Source organism: Globicephala melas, chromosome 12, assembly GCF_963455315.2.
Source record: "Globicephala melas chromosome 12, mGloMel1.2, whole genome shotgun sequence".
NCBI classification, from domain to species: domain Eukaryota; kingdom Metazoa; phylum Chordata; class Mammalia; order Artiodactyla; family Delphinidae; genus Globicephala; species Globicephala melas.
This window is the reverse complement of record NC_083325.1, coordinates 69,836,638-69,857,400: the sequence shown is the minus strand read 5'-3', so window position 1 is coordinate 69,857,400 and position 20,763 is coordinate 69,836,638. Positions and strand designations below refer to the sequence as shown.

The 20,763-nt window shown below is 58.8% G+C and overlaps 1 protein-coding gene across 2 annotated transcripts in view; it reads right to left on the bottom strand.

Moving 5' to 3' along the window:
• OTOF (otoferlin) overlaps positions 1–20,763 on the bottom strand; it is a 91,797-nt gene that overhangs the window by 6,722 nt on the left and 64,312 nt on the right. Inside the window, exons 10-38 of one of the 2 annotated variants that reach the window (XM_060309200.1) lie at positions 20,395–20,457; positions 19,885–19,969; positions 17,060–17,219; positions 15,975–16,161; positions 15,362–15,548; positions 13,720–13,943; positions 13,165–13,273; positions 12,464–12,650; positions 12,214–12,334; positions 11,553–11,653; positions 11,345–11,435; positions 11,067–11,183; positions 10,636–10,788; positions 10,122–10,311; positions 9,916–10,040; positions 9,426–9,560; positions 8,566–8,727; positions 8,238–8,357; positions 7,564–7,725; positions 7,318–7,480; positions 6,740–6,810; positions 5,203–5,232; positions 4,648–4,779; positions 2,887–2,953; positions 1,884–2,020; positions 1,646–1,795; positions 1,013–1,150; positions 583–710; positions 297–467 (exon numbers count right to left, since the gene is read on the bottom strand). In XM_060309200.1, the coding sequence (XP_060165183.1) occupies positions 297–467; positions 583–710; positions 1,013–1,150; positions 1,646–1,795; positions 1,884–2,020; positions 2,887–2,953; positions 4,648–4,779; positions 5,203–5,232; positions 6,740–6,810; positions 7,318–7,480; positions 7,564–7,725; positions 8,238–8,357; positions 8,566–8,727; positions 9,426–9,560; positions 9,916–10,040; positions 10,122–10,311; positions 10,636–10,788; positions 11,067–11,183; positions 11,345–11,435; positions 11,553–11,653; positions 12,214–12,334; positions 12,464–12,650; positions 13,165–13,273; positions 13,720–13,943; positions 15,362–15,548; positions 15,975–16,161; positions 17,060–17,219; positions 19,885–19,969; positions 20,395–20,457 (3,866 nt within the window). The remainder of the gene's footprint in view (positions 1–296; positions 468–582; positions 711–1,012; positions 1,151–1,645; positions 1,796–1,883; positions 2,021–2,886; positions 2,954–4,647; positions 4,780–5,202; positions 5,233–6,739; positions 6,811–7,317; positions 7,481–7,563; positions 7,726–8,237; positions 8,358–8,565; positions 8,728–9,425; positions 9,561–9,915; positions 10,041–10,121; positions 10,312–10,635; positions 10,789–11,066; positions 11,184–11,344; positions 11,436–11,552; positions 11,654–12,213; positions 12,335–12,463; positions 12,651–13,164; positions 13,274–13,719; positions 13,944–15,361; positions 15,549–15,974; positions 16,162–17,059; positions 17,220–19,884; positions 19,970–20,394; positions 20,458–20,763) is intronic. The other variant, XM_030858191.2, reaches the window with a different exon arrangement.

Genomic DNA, 20,763 nt, shown 5'->3' with positions numbered 1-20,763 from the left:
TGGCAGTGGCACAGGGCGGCCAGATCCTCAGCGCACTCTTCCTAGCGCGCTTCTGCCTCTCCTCCCAGCCCGCTTTTCTCTCATCTTGTTTCCTCTGTCCTGGAATCCCCTGTCTCTCTCCTTGTCTTGGAATCTGCAGTCCTGGCCCCTGAAGGCTGAGCCCAGAACCTGGCGGGGTGGAGGCCTGGCTGGGACAGAAACCATAATATGTCCACCTTCCCAAATCCCACGGTCTGCATCTTGGTTTTGGAGTCAAGGTGCAGTAGGTGCGCCCTGCCCCGCCCTGCCCCACGCACGTGGAGTAGGTCTGCGCGATGCCACAGGTGGCGCGGTGCTTGCTGTAGAAGCGGTTCTCCAGGTCGATCTTGGTTTCCCCAATGAGGTCATCGGTGCCTACCAGATCCCAGTCGTATACGGCTACCGTCAGCAAGGATTCCATGGGGAAGGAGGCCTCGATGTCAAAGGACCTTGTGGGACAGGGTTGGGAGAAGGGTTGAGGGTTGGGCTGGGGTAGGGTGGAGTAGGAGGTGGTCTGCTCTGGGGAAGTTGGGGCAGGTGGAGTGGGACACCAGGAGGCCTTACTTCCCAAAGATGGGGTTGAGCTGCTTGGAGATGTAGTTCTCCTTGTCACGGATGTCAGTCTTGCCTAGCCGGATGGCGATGTAGGGGTCGGCTTTGCCATTGATGTCTGCGGGGTGCAGGTCCGTGGCCTGGGATGGGAGGGGTGCTCCTGAGCAGGGCCCGGGCACCTTCATCTTCCAGTATCCCTGCCCCTCTCCCTGATGGTCCCATGACAGTGAGGGGCAGAATCACGGACCAGGGACTTGCTGTGTGACCCTGGGCAAGTCCCTGACCCTCTCTGGGCCTTGGCTTCCTCCTCTATAAAGGATGGTACTAGACCAGCTGACCTCCCTGGTGTCTTCCAGTTGGGGGCTGTCAGTCTGTAGCTGCTTCAGCCCTTCCTGGGCGGGAGGACCGGGAGCCTGGGGAAAGGATGTGAGGGGCCTCTCACCCGGACCACGTAGACCCGGACCAGCACGTTGATGGGGTCGTTGCTGGGGATGCCCTGGAACATGCCATAGGTGGGGTCATAGCCGGCTTCCCGGGACACGTCCTCTGGGAGTGGCACTTTGTATACGCAGAGGGAGCCCTGGGGTGAGGCAAGAGTGGGTCAGGGTGCAGCTTCCCGTGGCACAGGCAGGGGTGGCATGCAAGATAGCCAAGAGCACTGAGGGTCTGCGCCCTGCTGCGGTGGGGCCATAACCCTTTATCTGAGGTGGGGCTGTAAGCCTTTAGCTGCGGTGGGGCCGTAACCCTTTAGTTGCGGTGGGGCTGTAACCCTTTAGCTGCGGTGGGGCCGTAACCCTTTAGCTGCGGTGGGGCCTTAACCCTTTAGTTGCTGGGGTACGGAGAGTCAGGGGTTCTGGAAGGAGTGGCTGGAGTGGGGGGCGCAACTCTGAGGGGGGTGGAGTGGGGAGGTGGGTTTAGGGCAGATGATCTTTATCAATCAGCGTGGAAGTATTTTTATACTTTACCAACCGGGTTGGCTGACAGTTCCACCTGGCTGTCAGCCCCAGGCTTGGGCTGGGGAGAAGAGCTGGTGGGGGGCTCAGGACTTAGGGCCCACTTGTACTCCCTGCCTGACCTTGAAGCGCCCCACGATGCGCTCCTCCTCAGTTGCGCCGTCCTCGTTGTCCCCCGTCTTGCCCCGAAGCAGGTTGAACGTGTGCAGCCAGTCCTCGAAGCTGTCGAACTCTGACTCCAGCTCCTTGGGGTACACCTGAGCCAGGCCGGGCTGTCAGGGGGTGAGGCCGGTCCACTGGCCTCTGTCTTGCCCCCGGTGTGACCCTACTTTCTGGCTAGGTCTGCTCCCAGACCCTCACCTTGAGTTCATCAATCTTGGGTTTCTTCTTCTCAGGGGCCTCCGACCCTTGGCCCGGGCCTGGGCTCTGGGTTCTCTTCTTCTTCTCCTCCTTTGCAGCCCTTGACTTCTCCTTGCCCTTCATCAGCCCCTTCAGGCCTGGCCAGAAACAGACAAGGGGGCAGAAATGATGTGGCAGGAAGGCCTGGGTTGGAGACCCAGCTCTGTCGCTTTGCTGATTTAACTTGCAGGTCTCTGTGTGCTCATCTGTAGAAAATGCAGACAATGCCGCCTGGCGTGCCCGCCTCACATGGGAGCAGGGCACCAGTATGCCAGAAATGTGCAGAGCCTGTTGTGTGCCCTTTGACAGAGAGGGGCGTGGAAGGAGCTTGGGTCTGGTGCCAGCTCACTGTGCTCTCTGGCCTCAGTCTCCTTGTCTTTAACATTAAGAGGATTGTTCTGTATCAGCATTTCCCAAACAGCATTCAGTGGAACACTAGGTATAGGCGTTCTTGGAATGCTTTAAAAGAAAAGATATATGTGTGTGTGTGTGTTTGTGTGTAAAATAAGCTGGGGAAATATTTTATTATGTCTTCCTTTTAGGTATTTATAATAGCATTTGTACATTAAAGGCACTGAGAAGTCCCGCACCAAGGGACCTGTTTAACCCATTTGACCCCAGAACCCTCTTTTCCCTTCAGAAGACCCATTAATAGTGTTCCATGGAAAAGGTCTGGAAAATACTGAATGGGGTGAGCTCTGAGATCCCTTCCAGCTCTGATGTTCTGTGACTCTAAATGTCTGTCCCTCACTGTGGCTGCTGAACTGGTCAGAGTAAAAGCCACTCTAGATAAGGGCCTCAGCCTGCTGGTACCCAGGGATGCCTGGTGATATCTGCTGTTGGCTGCTGCAGCTGTGAGGGCCCATGGGAAGGGGAAAGAGAAGCAGCTGGTGTGACAAGCAGGGGAGCCACCCATCTGGGGGGCTGGGAGGGAGAGGCAGAGATCCAGGGCTCCAGGGCTTACCCTCAGCGTTGTCCATCTCCTCCTTCTCCTCCAAATCAATTCCTGAGGCCTCTTGCTGTTGAAGTTGCTGCCAAAAGATGAGGTGAGGAGAAGGGAAGGTGGGTTTCCTAGGGAGGTGTTTGTTGAACCCACACTGTGGTGTCAGACCAGTCTTAAATGCTTAGAGGCAGAAACTCTTTTCCATTGGGTTTCAAACCCATGATGTGCTTAAGCGGGTTAAAAAAAAGTTTATGATGTGTACAATGTGACTTAACTGTACTTAGGGGTTATGATTCTTTAATTGTGTATGATTGAAAAATATGTGCTCTTTAATGTTGCTTCTTAGTGGTATTATTATTTTAATGTAGAAAAGTATAACTGAATAAGAAAATGTGCCTTATTTTCTTCAGTCAGTACACACTGGACACTAAATCATCGTTTCACCCAAGGTGTCACCGCCACCTGGTGACAGCCTGTGCAAATTACAGGAATAGACTCGAGACAATGGGCAGCCTCTTGGAGCTCCAGGCTGGCCAACTTGAATCGAGGAGGTGTTGGTGGGAGAAGATACTACTAGGTGTCCCCCAGTTATCTGCTCTCCTCCTCTCTAAAAGTTTTTGGCACACAGCTACCTAGCTAAAGATTACATTTCCCAGCCCCCCTTGCAGCTAAGTGTGGCTATGGGACTCGATTCTAGCCAGTGTGAGCTGAAGTGATATGTGCAGCTTCTAGGCTGGGCCATTAAAAGGAAAGGAGTATGTGTCCCCTTCTTCTCTTTACCCTTCCCGTGGACCAGTATTAGGACGTGACAGCAAGCCATCTCTAACCACGCAGACGTCAGTAACAAGACGGCAGTGTCTTGGTCCCTGACCCCACTGAATCACCATACCAACCTTCTTCTTGTTCACATCAATCTAACTTGCTACAGCAGTTTAACCTGTGCTCTAACATGGATAGTAAACATCACACACAGCTCGGGTCATAGGAAGGGCCTGGGGGAGAGAATGTGGCTGGATCAGCTTGGTTGAGGAAACACAACCATGGGCACACGTCCATCCTGGTCAGTCGGTCAGCCAGGGAGTGCCCTGAGCTAGGCTGGCAGTGTGGAGAGAGACAAACAAGGGAGAGGAGACATGAGCTTTCTGGAACTTGCAATCTGGCTCAGCAGACAGAACCCGTGTGCACACAACAGGGGAAGAACATTTCACAGCCACAGTGACGGAGGCATGTAAAATAAAACAGCTGGGTATTATTATGTAAAATAATAATAGCTGTGCAAATACTACTGAGAAGTTGTTGCTCCCTTTGGCCTCTGAGTGTGTATTTCTCCTCTTCCTCAAAGGTCACCTCCTCTGTGAAGCCTTTCCTGATGCCCCCAGGCACTGAATTGCCTTTGTTATCACATGGTAGTGTATCTGCTTGCATGTCCATTTCGCATGTCCAGTAAATACACAGGGCAGGTAGCCAATCTCATCTTTTGGCTCCTGTAGCCCCTAGGTTGGTGTCTGACTCATCATATGTACTCGAAGTATTTGTGGAGGAAATGAATGAGGACTAGAGAAAACCAAGGCAGGGAAGGTAGACTGGACCTCCATCCTGGAAAAAGGTGAGCTAGAACTTCGAGGCTCTGAGACAGCCTGCTCCAAGCTCATGTCGATGGAGTGGGGGAGCCAGCTCTGGTGCGGGCGGGGAAGAAGCTGGATAGGAGGGTCTGATGTGGAGCTGGGGTTACCCCTCCCAGCCCAGTCCCTCCTCGGCCCCCTGCCCAGGCCAAGGCGTCACCTCTTTCATGGTATCGATGGAGGCAAAGTACTTGGACCACCAGTCCAGCATGCTCTCGTCAGGCTCCTCCTCCTCTGGTTCTTCCGAGCTGCCCTTCTTCTTCTTCTTCTTCCTCTCCTTCTCCTCATCAGCCTGCAGGGTTGGCTAGGTCTAGAGTCCTGCATATATCCCCGCACCCTGGCCATTCCCGGAGACCTGAACAATCCGGGGTTCCCCCACTCATTCTGACCATCTGCTCCAGGAAAGCCCTGGGCTCCAGGAGGCTCTGTGGGGCTACCGACATCAAGGTCAGGGCCTTGTTTTATGGAAGTGGATGTCACGGCCCAGAGAGGGTCATGACCTGTCAGCATGAGCCCCCAGCCAAGGCAGGACTGCCTCTCATGGGCCCTGCAGTCCAAACAGCTCTCTCCCTCTGCCTCTTTGGAGGGGTGAGATGGCCGGGGCATCAGGGGGTATGGGGTGGCTCGGTCCCTGATGCTGTCTTCCTTGGCCTGATACCCTATGTAGTACAGGGTCTTCTCTCCCCAGAGCCCCCCGGCTGGTCCCCACACTCACCACATCCACCTTGATGACGGCATCAGAAGCCTGCAGAAAGGAACCAAGGAGACAGGGACAGACTTAGCCACTGGGGCCGGAAGTGGTAGGTAGCGGCTGGCCAGGGAGGGTGGAGGAGAGGGAGCCCAGGCAGGGATGTTCCCTGTGTCGTGAGCGCCATGCTCACATGGCCAATTCTGGGTCTGTGGAAGGTCTGCCTCGAAGTTGTTTCCTCAGACCTTCCAGGGTGGTGGTTTGCAAACTTGGCTGCATGTTAGAATTACTGGGGGCTTTTAAGAATCATCATTTGCAGGGCTCCACTGAGTCCAAATGAGGGTACTGGGCACCAGGAGAGTTGTAAACTTCCCAGATGACTGCAGTGGGCAGTCAGAGTCAAGAGGGGAGGCGGACACGGCATGAGGCTGGAGGTCAGTAATGTTGGCTGGATGAAGGACAAGTGCCTTAAAAAGTAAGTGGACACAAAATTACATAGCTGAAGAGGAACCTGGTGAAAAGAACCCCACCAGAGTCCAGGGCCTGTGGGACGATGGGGCAGCTCAGGTCTGTGCCGTCCTCTTGGTACACTGATGGCCTGAAACCAGGGGGCTTCCCCACCCCGGCCCTGCCTCCAGGAGGAACAGGCTTCTCAGGGAGGAGCTCAGGAAGCTGGAAGCCGAAGGGGGTGTGGCATCTCCAGGTGTAGCCCCAGAGCCCCTGGCAATGCCATCCCAGGCCTGCAGGCCAGGCCCCGGGCCTCGACTCCTCCCCTTTTCCATGAGCCATGCCCCGTGCTAACTCAGCCTGCTGGCTGGGACTCTATGGGGACCAGGATGATGAGGTAAGGAAGGATCCTTTCAGACCGGACTCAGATCTCAGAGGCTAGGAGACGCCCCTGTGCTGTGTGACGCACATGCAGTCAGGAACGGGATTTGGAGAATGTGGTGGGAAGGAAGCCTGCTTCCCGCCCCTCTGTCCTGTCTGGATTCAGGATGGCTTGCTCCAGGCCAGCCTCCATCCCGCCATCCCCTGCTGACGCCATGTCCGCATCCAAACACCGAGGTGACAGGTCTCCCTCTGGCAGACAAAGAGCCCCGGTCCCAAAGCCAGGAGGAATAACGAGCTTCCACCTGGAAATCCTGCCCCAACCCACACCTTGGGAGAGTTGTTTGTAAATGGCTGGGAAGGAAAACCGGGGACCCTCTGGAAAGAACACTGGTGTTTGCGCAAGGAATCCATTGCCTATGGTGTCGTTTGTTGGAATAAAAATAATTGCAGGCTATCACTTCACACGGTTACTGCTCTCTCTGTCTCTCATACGTGTGTACCACGTGTTCATGCACATGTGCACACACACGCGCAGAATTGAGAGTCTCGCCTTCCAGGACAGTATAGGATGGGGCTGTGCGTACGTGCAGTCAGGGTTAGCCCTGGCCCATCGCACGCCAAAGGAGGAGTGACTTAATGTGTCGTCTTGTGTGCGGGGTGGCCCAGCTCTGGGAAAGTGTCACCCGCAGTTGCACGTCCCCAGCCAGCGTGGGGCTGACCCCAGGCGCCTTACCGCATCCAGCTTCACCACAGTCTCCAGCTTCTTGACAGGCACCTCCGGCTCCATGTTCACCACGACCTCCCCTGTGGGGTGAGAAGAGGGGCCCCCACTGTACAGCACACGGCGGCCCTGGAGGAGCCCGCCTGGACAGAGAGACGGACAGACAGACGAGGAGGAGCAGGCGGAACCGTGAGAGTCAGGGGTGCTTGGAAGGGCCAGAGGCCTAAAGCTGATTCTAGAGCTTTCCAGGGGAGAGGGAGGAGGTGAGCCAGAGAGGAGGGTGAGGTGTGCTGGGTGACACAGTGGAGGCCGGGGGGGGGTGGGGGATTCGGGGGGTTGGGACGGGGGGGTCCTGGGTCTTCTCCAGGAACCGGCTGAGGAAGCCATCTGCCCTCAGGCCCTCTAAGGACCCCTGGGCTCTGGCCTTTCTGGCACTAGAGCTTGGGGCCACCCTGGGCAGCCTTCCTTGGCCCCCAGGGCGGGACCTCCCTCCTGGCCTCCCCGGCCCACTTAGAGATGGCCCCAGGAGGAAACCAGGTGGGCTGCCCTGTGAGCCAGAGGCCCTGCGCTGGGCCTCAGGAGCGCCATACCCGAGGCGTTCCAGGTGGGGGCCAAGTGGTCCGGGGGCCGGTAGATGAAGCGCCTCAGGGAGCTGACGGTGTGGGAGCCGACCAGGGTGTAGCGGCCGAAGGCCCGGCAGTCCACCACGCGGATGTTCAAGGGCGGGTGCAGGAGCTCGTTCTCCGGGAGGTCCTGGGGGTGGGGCAGGGACTCTGAGCTCAGAGAAGGGGCAGAGGCACCCAGCTCTGCCCAGGCAGGTCCCGGCCCACACTCACCACTTCAAAGCACTTGACGAGGGTGCTGAAGTTGGGGTTCTTCTTGTAATTGTGGATCAGGGACGACTGCACCCCCTTCCCCGCGCACTCGATGTCTACCCGCGGCCGGTCCACCTGGGCCAGGTTCACCCGTTTCAGGTCCCGCAGACCCCAGAACAGCACCTGCGTGGGGGGGCGGTGGGGGGAGAGGACAGCCCCTCAGTAAAGGGCATCAGCTGCGGGCAGGCAGGGCCACCCGAGGAGGAACCGGGCTGTGGGTGGACCGTGCATCAGGAGGGGCAGGGCTGGGAGGGCCGAGGAGGGGTGGGTGTCCTGAAGGCGCTGTGGGGTGAGGGTGGGTGTTGGGGGCAGATGGGAGGGCCGGGAAGGGTCCTGGACTGTGGCAGTGTGACTCAGTGCAAAAGCGGCAGGCGCCGGACGGTCGCGAGCCTGGGTCTGCTACTGGCCCCTGGGTGTGACCTTGGGCCAGTCACTTCTCCTCCTGGGCCTTCAGTGTCCTTATTTGAAAACCGGAGCATGACCTGAGGTTGCTGAAGACCCCTGGAGTTTGATGCCAACAGTGTAATGCATGCCTATGACCCTCATGGAGAGAGAGTGAGGGGGGCCAGGGAGCAGAGCACAGCAGGGCCTGTTCAGGGCAGGGCTGGGAGGGGCCGGATGGAGTCCTCACACACCTCTATCCGGTACTTGCTGAGCACGGGCCGGATGCCCATAGGCACAGGCATGATGGGGCCTCGGTCCATGTCCACTGGGCCATTGATGGGCGGCAGGTCGGCCTTCCCTGCTGGTCCAATCTGGGGAGTGGGGGACATAGTGTCACACCCTGGGGAGCCCGGGGAGAGGGCTCTCTCTCCCCATGAGTTATCTGGTATGTGATCTGGGGAGACAGGGAAGGCTGAACAGCCCAGGTCCCCAAGAACCACACCCCCAGCCCCCTGGCCTCACAGCAGGATGGGGAGGAGAAAGGCCCCTGGCCCAGCCCCCTCTTTCCAGCAGCCCCACCTGCAGCAGCTCGAAGGCGGCCAGCAGGTCCCCGGCCGTGGCGTTGCCGCGGTAGATCTGGTAGTACTCGAGCTGGGGCGGGAAGCGCGGCGGGCAGTATGCCTCGTCAGCCATCTTCACCAGGGGCTTGGCAAAGGTCCGGCCTATGAAGTCGGTTTTGCCCTGATGCGACAAACAGCCAGGTGGCCTCTTGGTGCTTGAACTGACCAAACGTGTTCACACCTGGGATCTCATTCAGTCCTCACACAGCCCCATGTAGTTGCAGGTGTGATCACCCCATTTTACAGATGGGGGAAACCAAGTCTCTGGCTAGCTCCAGGCCATGCTGGCAATGAATGGCAGATGCAGGACTCAGGACTACCTCTAGTCCAGAGCTCACTCAGGGCACCCCAGTAGCTGAGGCGGCTTGTAGGAAGTGGCTCCCCAGCTCTGGAGGGGTCACCCTAATCCTCCACTCCCTTACTCCAGAGCTCCCATGGAGAGCTATGAGGCTGTTACTGACTGTGGTAGGTGTGGGCAGGGCTGGGGGGGCCCTCAAATGGGGGAAGGCTGGGGACAGCAGGCTTTCGGGGCACATCTGGGTCTGAGCTTAGTCTGTCTGTGCCGGGAGGTGGGACGCCCTGGCCTGTCTCCTCCCTGAGGCCCCAGAGGCCCACAGCATCGGGAAGGGGTCAGGCTGCAGTGACAGGGCAGGAGACACCCGGGGTCTCCTGGAGGGGCTGGTCAGCAGCCCAGACTCCCAGCTTCCCCGGCAAGCACCCTGGCCAAGGGGCTCTGGGGGTGGGCTGTGGAGGTGACCGCTAACGCAGGTGGAGTGCGGGGGAGGAGGCGTGGTCCCTGGTGCCAGAGCCCACCCATACCATGCTGTCCTGGTCGTAGATTTCGATGACAATGATGGGGGGGTCGTCCCGCAACTCATGAGCTTCGCCATAGAGCTCCAGGTTGTCGAACACCAGCATCTGGTCCCAGGTGGGGCACAGGGTCTCATTCAGCACCTGCAGCATGGAGGGGGGGCACAGGTAAGCGATGGTGGATGGGCAACACCCGAAGAGGAGTCACCCCCAGTCACTGTGGTTTCAAGGGGACGCGGGAGCACGAGCGCCATGTCCCCTGACTCTTCTGGGAATCTTAAAATGAAGGCTGATGTGAGGTCTGCTCCTGACCCTCTCTCCCAGCCCCCCGCCAATGTCTTCCCTGTCTTCTCTGTGGCCTGGGCCTGCAGTTATCTGCCAGGCTTCCCCCTAAGGATCTGGGGTACTGGCTGGTCTGTTTCTCCAGGTCCCAGAGGCTCCCAGGCCCCCTCCAGTGCTCTCAAAGCCAGAGCCGCGCCCTCCTCCCCGGGGCCCTCACCTCTGTGCACTGACTCTGGTTGATGAAGAAGACACGGGCGAAGGGGTCCGAGAGACCGCTGCTGTCGGCGGCAAAGAGGCTGCGCGCCTGGTACATGTGGGCGCGGAGCTGGAAGGCCTGCTTCTCTGTGGGGGGAGCAGGCTGAGGCTCAGGGAACAGGCCACCCGCAGGTGCCCTCCCGCCCGGGCCCGGGAGCCCTCGCTCACTGGTGTAGACCAGGCTGATGGGTGGGACGGCGTGCAGGCCCGCGCCCTGGGCCGCCTTGACCTCCTCGAAGCCGCAGGGCAGGCCGCACAGAAAGTCCTTGCGCTGCTTGCTGAGGCCCAGCCACAGGTAGAGCTCCAGCTTGGCCTGCACCGTCCAGCCGGCCGAGCCGAAGCCCCGCTTCCCTGGCAGCTGGCGGGGGGGCGCAGGGTCAGCTGCTGGAGCCCACGGGGTGAGGAAGGGGCAGGAGGCTGGAGGAGGCTATGGGCAGGCGGGCCATGCCCTCCGCAGCCGTCCCGCTGGGCTGTGTGGTGCGGAACACAGGGCAGAAGGGCACGGGCAGGGGGGGACCCGCCACCCCTTTCCTATTCTCTCCAGCTCTTCTCTGAGCACCCCGTCAGCTCAGGCCAGCTGGACCCAGGGGTGGGGGTGCTGCTCCCTCCAAGGGGAGGTTGACCTCTTGAAAAAGCGCAGACCCCAGCCCCTCCGCCCCCAGTCTTGCTCCCCTTCCGGCACCTTGAGGAAGAGCGTCTTGACCTTGGCGCAGTCCTTGCCCAGCTCGTCCTCCACGATGGAGAAGAGCAGGTCCTTGGAGGGCACCCGGGCGTAGGCGATGCGCTTGTTGTTGCTCATCATCCAGATGAAGACGTCGGGGATGCTGTGCTGAGGCTGGGGTGGGGGCGGGGTGGGCGCCCAGTAAGGGAGAGGCCCTGCCTCTTGGCCAGGCCTGAGCCCACAGAGGAAAGGACCCCGGCGCTGGGTCCTACTTCTCCTCCCACCGATCCAGCGGGAAGAACACGGGACGGGGTGAAAGGCTTGGTCTCTCCTGTCCCCCAACGGCTGTCAGAGCAGGAGGGGCCTCCTGGATGGTCTGGCCCAGCCCCTCCCGGGCAGCCCCCCTTCCGCCACCTCGGATCACTCTGGTTTGGGGCTGGCAGGGGGCGCACCTCGTCTGCCAGGAAGCGCAGCTTGTGCAGGAAGTTCTGGCACAGCCTCAGCTTGTCCCGCACTGTGTGCCGCTTCACCTGTGCCCGCAGGGTCTTGGCCTGCTGCCCCATGCTCTCCTGCCGGGGTCGGGGGTGTAAGTGGGGCTCAGGTCATGACACACGATGGAGGGTCTGGCCCTGGGGGCTGTGACCTCAGAGACAGATGTCCCCCACCTCGGGTTCCCTTTTCACCTCCAGACCCTCCCTCCGTCCCCGGTGTGGTCCAACCGCATCCTCACCAGCTCCCGCATGCAGGATTTGAGGCGCTCCCGGTCCAGCCTAGTGCAGGACCAGTGGCCCTGGTCCTTGTCCGCGAGGGAGAGGAAACGGCTGGGAGGAGAAGAAGCAGGGCTTAGCAGAGCCCACCCGCCAGCAGGAGGCGTGCAGATGCCTCCTTCTCTGCAAACCCCCCACTTCTGACCCCCCATTGGCAGCCCTGCCACTTACTGGCAGCCACAGCTCAGCTCCTCCAGGACGCCCCGCAGTCGACGCTCAGGGTAGGACTTTTCCGTTTTGATCATCTCCTGCACATCATTCAGGCCTTCTTCCTGTGAACCAGGAGTGTGAGCCACAGCCCCCTCAGTCTCCCCAAATGTCTCCCCCATTCATCAGGGGGATGAGGGGCTAGTGCCCTAGGACCTCCCACGAGCACCATCTCTGGACTGTCTCGCCATCACAAGGAAACACAAATTTTCCGCGTTCTGTTTTCAGAACCTGAAGGAAGAAGCCACCTCTGGGCCATGAGTCTGTGGTCCTGGTGGACCCACAGGGGTCGGACAGAACTCAGGGCTAGATGCAGGGGGTGGGGGAGTGCAGGCCAGAGACAGAGGGGTTGGCCAGTCACCTCCAGGGAAACCCGGGGCTGGATGGGCCAGGGTTCCCAGACTCCACTCCGGGCAGCCCTCAGGCTCTCCACCGCTCTTGGGACTGGGGCGGGGACAGGAACACAGGTTCTACTGGGGCCATTCTGCAGGTCCTCCCCCAACCCCACGGCATGCTGCCGGGCAGACAGGACTTGTGTGTTGCAGGGGAGCTGTCCAAGCTGGGCGAGGCCCTCTGAAGCATACGCCCTCCGCCTTTCCCCTCCCTGCCGTGGCCTGGCCCTGACCAGCTTGTCTGCGATGTGGTCTATGATGTTGGCATTGTAGAGGCGGCGGCGCTGGTCCGGCCACCAGCTCTTGATGTAGATGCAGGGCTTGCGCTCCAAGTAGGGCAGATAGAAGTAGTTCCTGGGGTGGGAGCAGGCGGGAGGTTGAGGACTGGGCACCCGGGCAGGTGGGGGTGGGGCGGGGCCAGGCCGTGAGAGGACGGGAGGCAGCAGGCAGGGCTCCCAGGACCCTCTGTCCTGGCCGGCTCACCTGTCGGTGATCTGGGGCCGCATGGGTGGGCTGGAGGAGACTGAGGCCAGGTCCCCACCGTCCTCAGTCTCGTCGTCACTCGACTTCTGGATCAGATCCACTTCCTCCTCGTCCCCAGGCTCCTTCTGAGGCCGAGGCCGAGGCCGCTGGGGCCGAGACAGGCCATCGACTTCGTTCCCATAGTTGCCTGGAGGCAGAAGGGGGCACCCGAGGGCCTAGAGTCCTTTTCCCACCAGGCCCCACCCTGCCCTCCAGTCCAGGGGTCTGTGGGAGGGAAGGGGGAGAGTCAGGGAATGGGGCTGGTGCTCACAGGTCTGTACCAGCTCAGACACGATAGAACACTCGCCAGAGGAAGGGGCCGTGTCCTGCACTCCTGCAGAGGTCTCGCTAGGAGCCCTGATGACCACTGAGCTCAAGGTCCAGCCCAGGACGCGGCCCGTATTCCCACTCTCTCCTCTCCAGTCCCATGAGGGCCTCGCTCCCTTCTGCAGGGAGGGCTTCTTCCCTCCTCGTGTCCCTAACGCAGCCTAGCCCTTAGATGGAGCTGAGGCCGACCCTGTGGGGCGTGTGTCCTCAGGTGCAGTCGCTGTATGTGGTGTGGGTGCCTGAGGACATGTGAGGGAAGTGGTCAAAGTTCCCCGCCACCCCCAGGCTGTGGAGCAGGGCTTGGCCGCCCCCAGCCCTGCGAGCCCAGCTCTCACCTATGGTGACCTCAAAGGTGATGGGCTTGTCTCCATTTTTCCGGTCGATCATTGAGGCCTCCAGCAGGGCTCCAAATAGAAAGAATTCTTCCATTTTCCCCACGCAGCTCTGTGAAGAAGGTGGTTCAAACCCTCCGGAAAGCTTAACGGTGTGGGGGGTTGGGTCTGGGGCCAGGCCTCCTCCTACGTCTTACAGACAGGCCCTTGGGGCTAACCCAGCTGTGGAGCTACGAGCCCCGACACTGAAGGCCCAATTCCTTCGGCCCTCCAGCCTGTCCCCAGAGGAAGGGCTGCTATGTTCAGCACAAGGACAGCCACGGCCAGGAACAAGGCAGAGACAAGGCTCCACCTTGGGGCCTCCGGGGAGAGCACAGGCACAGGCAGTGGGAGGGGACAGAGTTCCTCCTGCTTTCTGGGGAGGGCGGCCCCATCCTGGGGTCTGGCCCCCTGAGGCAGGCAGGAGGGACACTGGCAGAGGCCAGGCACAGGCTGCCGTGGTGGGAAGGGGGTTGAGCGGGGGGCTCTGGAGGACAGCACAGTGCCCTGGGGCCTCACCTCGGAGACAGGTGTGGCCGGTTCCACCTGCACCTCCGTGGAGCTGGTGAGCTCAGGGTTGGAAGTGTCCAGGATCTCCACCGCCAGGCCCAGCATGAGGCGGGCGCGGAAGGACACGCCCTCCCCCAGGCCCTCATTCAGGTCCTGGTGCTCGTCCAGCAGCGTGTAGTTGCGCGTGGAGCCATACATGTTCACCCAGGCGGGGCCCAGCGTGGGCAGGAAGCCTGCGGGCGGGGGGCAGAGGGCCGAGGGGCTCACTCGGGTGGGGGGACCTGTTTGGGGGCTCCTGGCCTGTACCTCCTGGTTGCTGAGCTGAGGACCTCGTGTCTCGCTCGGGGAAATGTCTGAGGCAGCAGAGGGCCTGCGGGCAGCGAGGCTCACAGGGGCTGTGGGGAGAGCAGTGTCTGCTGCGTGGGGCTGGCTGTGGGGTGACCTTGTCACTTGCATGGGACACTTTTGTGTGTCTGCCTATTCTCTGCGGGAGCCTGAGCTGGCCGTGCCTCTCCACATACACACACGTCCATTTCTGTGGAGCAAAATCATGCCCCCTGCTTCCTGGAGCCTGTTGCAGGGGACGTCTGTGATCTACTTGAAGGACAGATGCCAGCACCTCCCCAGCTCCTCAGCAAGGCCTTTGCCGTCTGTGCGTGCCACGAGGGTCTCACCTGCTTCTGCAGACCCCTCCCCTCCTCTCTGAAGGCCCTTACTCTCCGCCTGTGCCTGTTAAACGCTCTTCCTCCACCAAGTACCCCCATTTCCTAGTCCCAACTATTTTTCTCCCATTAGGATTTGTTATGTCTCGTGTGTAGCACGGATTCAATTCTGCCTTAAGAGTTTTGTTTGGTTTCTGTTCTGCCTAGTTTATAAAAAACATTATAGCATTTAAAAAACTGAGATATTCTTCCTATAACGTAAAATTCACCATTTTAAAGTATGCATTTCGGCGGTTTTCGTGCATTCACTGTGTTATGCCACCATCCAGGACATTTCCATCCTCCTCAGAGGAAACCCCGTACCTTTCAGTGGCTCGTCCCAGCTCCCCTCCCCCCAGCTCCTGGCAGCCACTCGTCTACTTCCTGTTTCTATGCATTTGCCTATTCCGGACATTCCATACAAATGCAATCATGCAGTCTGTAGTCTTTTGTGTCTTCTGTCTCAGGTTTTGAGCATTTGGTAGCACACCCGTCTCCCTCATCCCCAGGGGAGCACCGTGAAGACCGGACGGATTCCTCCTTGTTCTGTATCCCTGGTACTCAGCTCAGTGCTCTGGTCCTACAAGTCTGTAGATAGGTACTATGACAGCAGTACACGCATATATGTACTACATATGTATATATACACATGTATATAATTACTATTATTTTCATTTTACAGGTGGGAAAACAGGCATGAAGGTCACGCAGCTTCTAACTGTCAGAGCTGGGGTTCAAATCCAGGCAGCCTGGCTCAGGAGGGCCCAGGCACCTCTGTGCAGACGTGAACCATGAGTGTCCACCCTTCCCTGGAGGCGGGGGCTGTCGGCAATGCCCTGGCCGTGCCTGGCACCTTTCAGGCAGAGGTGCGGGATGGTGGTGGTGTGGGGGGTTCTCATTTACGCTACCCCTTTAGCCCCACGTCCCACCCCCGGTCTCCTGCTGCTGACCTTTGTCTCCGTCGTTGGAAATCTTGCGCAGGTCAATGAAGTGGGTGCCGATGGCCACGTCGTTGACCTTGTCTGAGTCCCGGATCTGTACCTTCATGCGCTTGCAGAGCGGGGGGAACAGGTCTGTAAAGACCACCTGCTCATTCCACAGTGGCTCATAGCTGCTTTTCTGCACTGAAGTCTTGCCCTGGTGGGAGGGAGCGAGGGTTAGGGCTTGTGTACGTGCATGAGTGTGCATGTGTGTGTGTGTGAGTGTGTATATGTGTGTTACGTGTGTGCATGTGCTGTGTGTGTGTGTACTTACCTCCTCACCCTTCCCCACCCCAGCCTCTCTGGCTCTTCTCCCTCTCAGTGCCCCCCTCCTCTCAGCTCTTGGTGACCTGGGGGCAGTGAGGAACCCTACGGCCCAGCCTGGCCTCGCCCCCCCAGCCCCTCTGAGCTAGAGCTCCCCTCATCTCTCTCTCCTCACTTCTAGAGGTGACTCACCAAGGCGATCAAAGGCCAGTCTCGTGGCTTCTGATTTTGCCTCACATCCGTCCCCAGGACCTCACACCCAACCCCTTGCACCTCTGGTGCCTGTCACCCCAAGCCCCAGCCTCCTGCACCCCAATACCTTCTGGCCGGCAAAGAAGACTTGCACGTAGGGGTCGACCAGGTCCTTGTTCTCACCGATGAAAGCCTTCTTCATGTTGGCCATGAGGCTTGTGTTCATGCGGGGCAGCCCCTCTGCTCGGTAAATCTTCACATAGAACCGGGCCCACTGGCGTTCGGAGGGCACGCCCTCGGGGAGCAACAAGTTCCTGCCGGCACATACGCCAGGGCTGTGGCAGCCAGCCCCGGGCACCCCGCCTCCTGCCTCAGCATCTACGTACCCCTGGGGGCCGGGACAACAGGTGAAGGACGGCTGAGAAGGCCCACACTAGGACTAAGAACACTGGAGTTTAGGGCACCTGCTGTCTTGTGATCCTGGGCAAATCTCCCCATCTCTCTAAGCCTCAGTTTACTCACCTTTAAGATGGGCATAATATGATATTCCCTCTCAGAATACGATAAGGCTCAAATAGGTTAAAATATATGAGTACTTTGTAAACTGTAGCATGGGAGACCACTCTTAATAATATTATCCAGTTCTCTCAGCTGTGTATCACATCTTTCGTCTCCTATACAAAAACCTCACAACTGGCCCCCACTCTCCCTCCCTGGCCCGTGGAAGGCATGATTCATTGGATCCTGCACTTTTCCTCACTGAATCCAGATGAGGTCCCAGAATATTTCTCAACAACCACTGTCAGCTGCCTGGAATTGGTACAGGAAATAAAATCTCTTTGCTCTCCTGCGTGTAGACTCAAGACCCAGCAGCTCTGGGACTTTGTTTTTTTTTCCAAGTTTCTCACAGTCAGAAGCCTGGATGTCAAATGACTGTCACTCGTGACTGTCCTCTGTGAACCCCTGCCTGCCCTTCCTCAGTCCTTTCTGCCCCATGAGGAGAGTCCCCGGACACCGAGGCTGGCCTGGCCTCAGTCCTTCCAGGGAGAGATGGGCCATCTGGGCATAGGGGTAGGGAGATGGAGGGTGAGATCTGTGGGTAGGGAGATGGAGGGTGAGATCTGTGGGCAAAGTCCACCCTGGGGGTTCCCTTGGTGTTCCAGGAAGGGCTGGGCCGGGTCTCCAGGGGCTGGGGGAGGATGGGAGCCTCACCCCTCAATGTCTTCCTCTTCCGTCTCGTTGGCCTTGTGGGGCGTCTTGATGTTGTCCCCCTTGCCCACCACGGCGATGTCACACTTCACGTAGCCCTTCAGCCCCGCGGAGATGTCGTCGGGGTCCGACAGGATGGCCCACTTGTGGTGGAACTGGTGCTCTGCAGTGGCGAGAAGGGGCTGCACCTGCTGGCCTACCCACGGCGGCACCTGTCCTCGGGGCAGGCCTCGGAGCCCAGGTCATCGGGTCTCGGGGCCCTGGGGCCACAGCTCTGCCTGCCTCTCGGCCAGGGAGACAGAGGTCCCCGAGCAAGGGTGGCCGAGGCAAGGCCCCGCCCCTGGTCATGCACCCAGGCGTGTGGCGTGGCTTCAAACAGAGGAGCCTCCTAATTGGTTTCTCTGCCTGCAGCCCTCCTGCCCCCCAACCCATGCAGTCAACCACCATGCAGCTGCCAGACAGAGCCCTCAAAGAGGCCCTCCCTCTCTCACTCCCCATTTCAAACCCACTTGAGGCTCCCCAGTACTTGGGGGAAAGACCACAGACCTCAGCATGCCCTGTGGGGTCTCCTGATACAGCTCTCCGCAGCTCGCAATGTTCACCCTCCGCCCGCCCACCCCTCCCCCCACCCCGTGCTCCTGCAAGCAAAGCTGTTTACCCCTCTCTGAATAATTCATATTGCTGTTTCACACCCCCATGTCTTTGTGGCTGCTGTTCTTTGAGCTTGGAATGCCCCCATCCCTTCTGCCCCCCACCCCAACCCTCCACCTCCCTATTCACACTTCTAATCATTTTGTTCATGTGTCTCCTCTTCCATGCAGCCTTCCCTGACTTCCTCAGAAGAGCTGATCCTGGCCCCTTTCCATATGCACATCTCTTATCTCACTGTCACTGTGATTATCTACTTATTGTCTGTCTCCAATTTCAGACTGAAAGCCTCCTAGAGACAGACACTGGTAGTGTCACTCCAGTACTCCCAGGAATCAAGACGGTGTGGAGGAAAGGACAGATGTCAGGAGAGGAGCCCACTCTAGGACGGATCTGCCCCTTCAGGTTGACTTTAAAGCTGTTTGCAGGCGTAGCCTGTACGAAGGGCACATCTTCTTCCTTGATTTTGTGTGGGCACTGGAATCTCCAGGGACTCAGAAGTTTCCTCTTCCCCTCCCTCCTCTTTTAACTTCTCCTATAGTTCAGACCTGTTGCCAGCAAGCCTCTGTCTCCATTTGGTTCTGTGAAATGTGTTCAGGACTGTGTGCAGAAATCGGCCTGTTTGGGGATAGGCCAGGCCAACTGTGTCTCCGGAGAGATAATGCCATTGCAGGGTCCGAAGAGACAGACCGGGATGGTGAGAGCGGAGTAAGCCATGTGTGTGAGGGGTCACTGGAGGCCGTCAGCTGAACGGCGCATCTCAGGAGGAGGGGGCCATGTCCTAGGCTGCCCCAGAGCTTCAAGGGTCTTGCCAGGGTGGATGTTTGTGGGATGGATACATGAACAGATAGATAGCCAGATGGCTGGATGGGGAGATGGATAGTAGAAGACGGGTGGTAGGGTGCCTGGCTGGCCTAAAAGGTAGATGGATAGAGGGATGGATGGATGGCAGATGGATAAATGGATAGAAGGATGGATTAACGTACGGACAGGTGAGTAGGTAGATATGTGGGTGGGTGAAAGAATATATGGGTGGACGGACAGATGTGTGAATGAATAGTTAGATGAACTGGGGAGCAAGGAAAGAGAATAAGACTCAGGAGGGACATAGAATTTGTCTTCAGAGTTAAAGGCTATTTGAAGAGGGAGTGGATTCTTTCTTTCTGTTCCTTCAGAGAGAGATTGGACTGGATGTTTTTAAGGTCTCTTCGAGCTTGAATGTTCTATGATTTTGTGATTTTTATGTGTATAATCTTGGGTTTTCAGCTTAGATTTCCTGGTCTGAGTCATAGTTATAATGTGCGCCAGCCGAGTGTCTATTAGGTTGAACATAAGGAATCGCCAATTGGTTCAACCTAACAGTTTATGGCACCTCTAAGACACAACTTCTTTTAGCCTCATTTATCTCGTCTGTAGAATGGGAAGGAATGCTGATGTCTCCCTCACTGTTTTGTGAGGGTCAAATGTGATGTCTGGGTGAAATTGTATTGTCACTGTCAGAGGGCCTAATGGGGTCCTTACTGCACCCAAGTGGCGGGTTCACTTCAGGGACATGGGTGGGGCCCAGTGCCAGCTTGTCTGCCTGTGGTTCCCAAGCTGGCCGTGTGGCGAGTGCTGTCTGTCAGGCTGAGGCACCTCCTCTGTCTGGTCCAAGCCTCATCAGCCCTCTGGGCCAGGGCTTGGGGTTCCCTCACTAACCCCACGCGGTGTTGGCGTATGGGTTCCCCCAGAGCTGCTGAGCAGATAGCCCACGCGGCTGTTCTCAGGCAGCCTGGGTCCCTGGACGGCTGGTCAGTGAAGGTGTTTTCAGGGCACAGTATCCCTCAGAGACTGCCCCCCGCCCCCGCACTGGGTGTTGAGGACAGCGTGGCTCAGGAGGGACTCTGGAGTCACACGGCCTGACCTCACTGTAGACCAGCTGGGTGACCAGGGAAGCCCCGGCATTTCTCTGGCGCCCAGGCCCCTCAGCTGTAAAAGGGGGCCATGCTGCCGACTCTGCAGGCCTCCCGTGAGCCCCGCCGACTGGGCGCAGGTGGTCACTGCGACTGTATGCAGGCTGGGCACCCCATCGCTCTGCATACCTGAAGACCGTGTGCACTCACGGCCTCACCTGAGCCCAGGGCCCGCCAGGGTGGGAGGGACTGCGTGTCCCGGAGCTGACCGGCTGTGCAGCTACTCACCCGGCTGGGAGTACACGGTCCCCACGTCCATTTTGAAGGAGCCCACCAGGGTGCCACTGCGCAGCAGGTTCTTGGAGTGAATCACCTTCCGGGCAGAACCACCAGTCACCAGTCAGGTGGATGGGGCTGAGGCTTTCCGTGGGGCGGGGAAGGGCTGACTGATAGCGGCGCCATGTCACTCTTTCTGGGGATGTGAGCTTCAGGTGAAGCAGGAGGGCGCCTGGCAGGGCAGGGGCCGCTCTCTGAGGCTTAGTATCAGCCTCTTGTGCCTCGCCTGTGCTCTGCTGGCTGCCAGGTATGCGTGAGCAGGCTGTACGCTCTGCTGAAGGATCTAGCTAATGGGGCGAGAGGGGCCCACACCCAGCCTGTGCCCCACTTGCCCGGCTGTGTGTCTGGGTGCGGGTCTGCCTTTTTAGGGTTGGCCCGCCCAGAGGGGTGCCCTTTTCAAGTCTGCACAGAGGTGCAGTTTGAGCTAAGAGCCCCGCCTGCCAGGGACTGCTCCCCACTCACCGAGATCTTGATGATCTTGTCGAACATGACGTCAGGAGGGACATGGAAGTCGAAGACGAAGTACTGGAGGGGGAAGGACCCAGACTTGCTGTCACTTGGAGGACAGGGGCTAAATGCCGGGCCCTCCCTCCTGACAGTGCCTGTCTGCACCCCGGCCATTTCCCTTGAGCCCCAAAGTTTGGATGAGCAGGCGGGGCAACCACTGGTCCCCCGACCCCGGGGGAGCTGGGAGTCGTGTGGTCTTGAGCAACACATCTTCTGAACCTCAGCTTCCTGAGCTGTCAGATGGGGGTCATGATGGCCCCCCTCAGAGCCTTGTTATGAGGCTTGATGAGACACATGTAAGATACGCTGTGGTTATATGGGTCC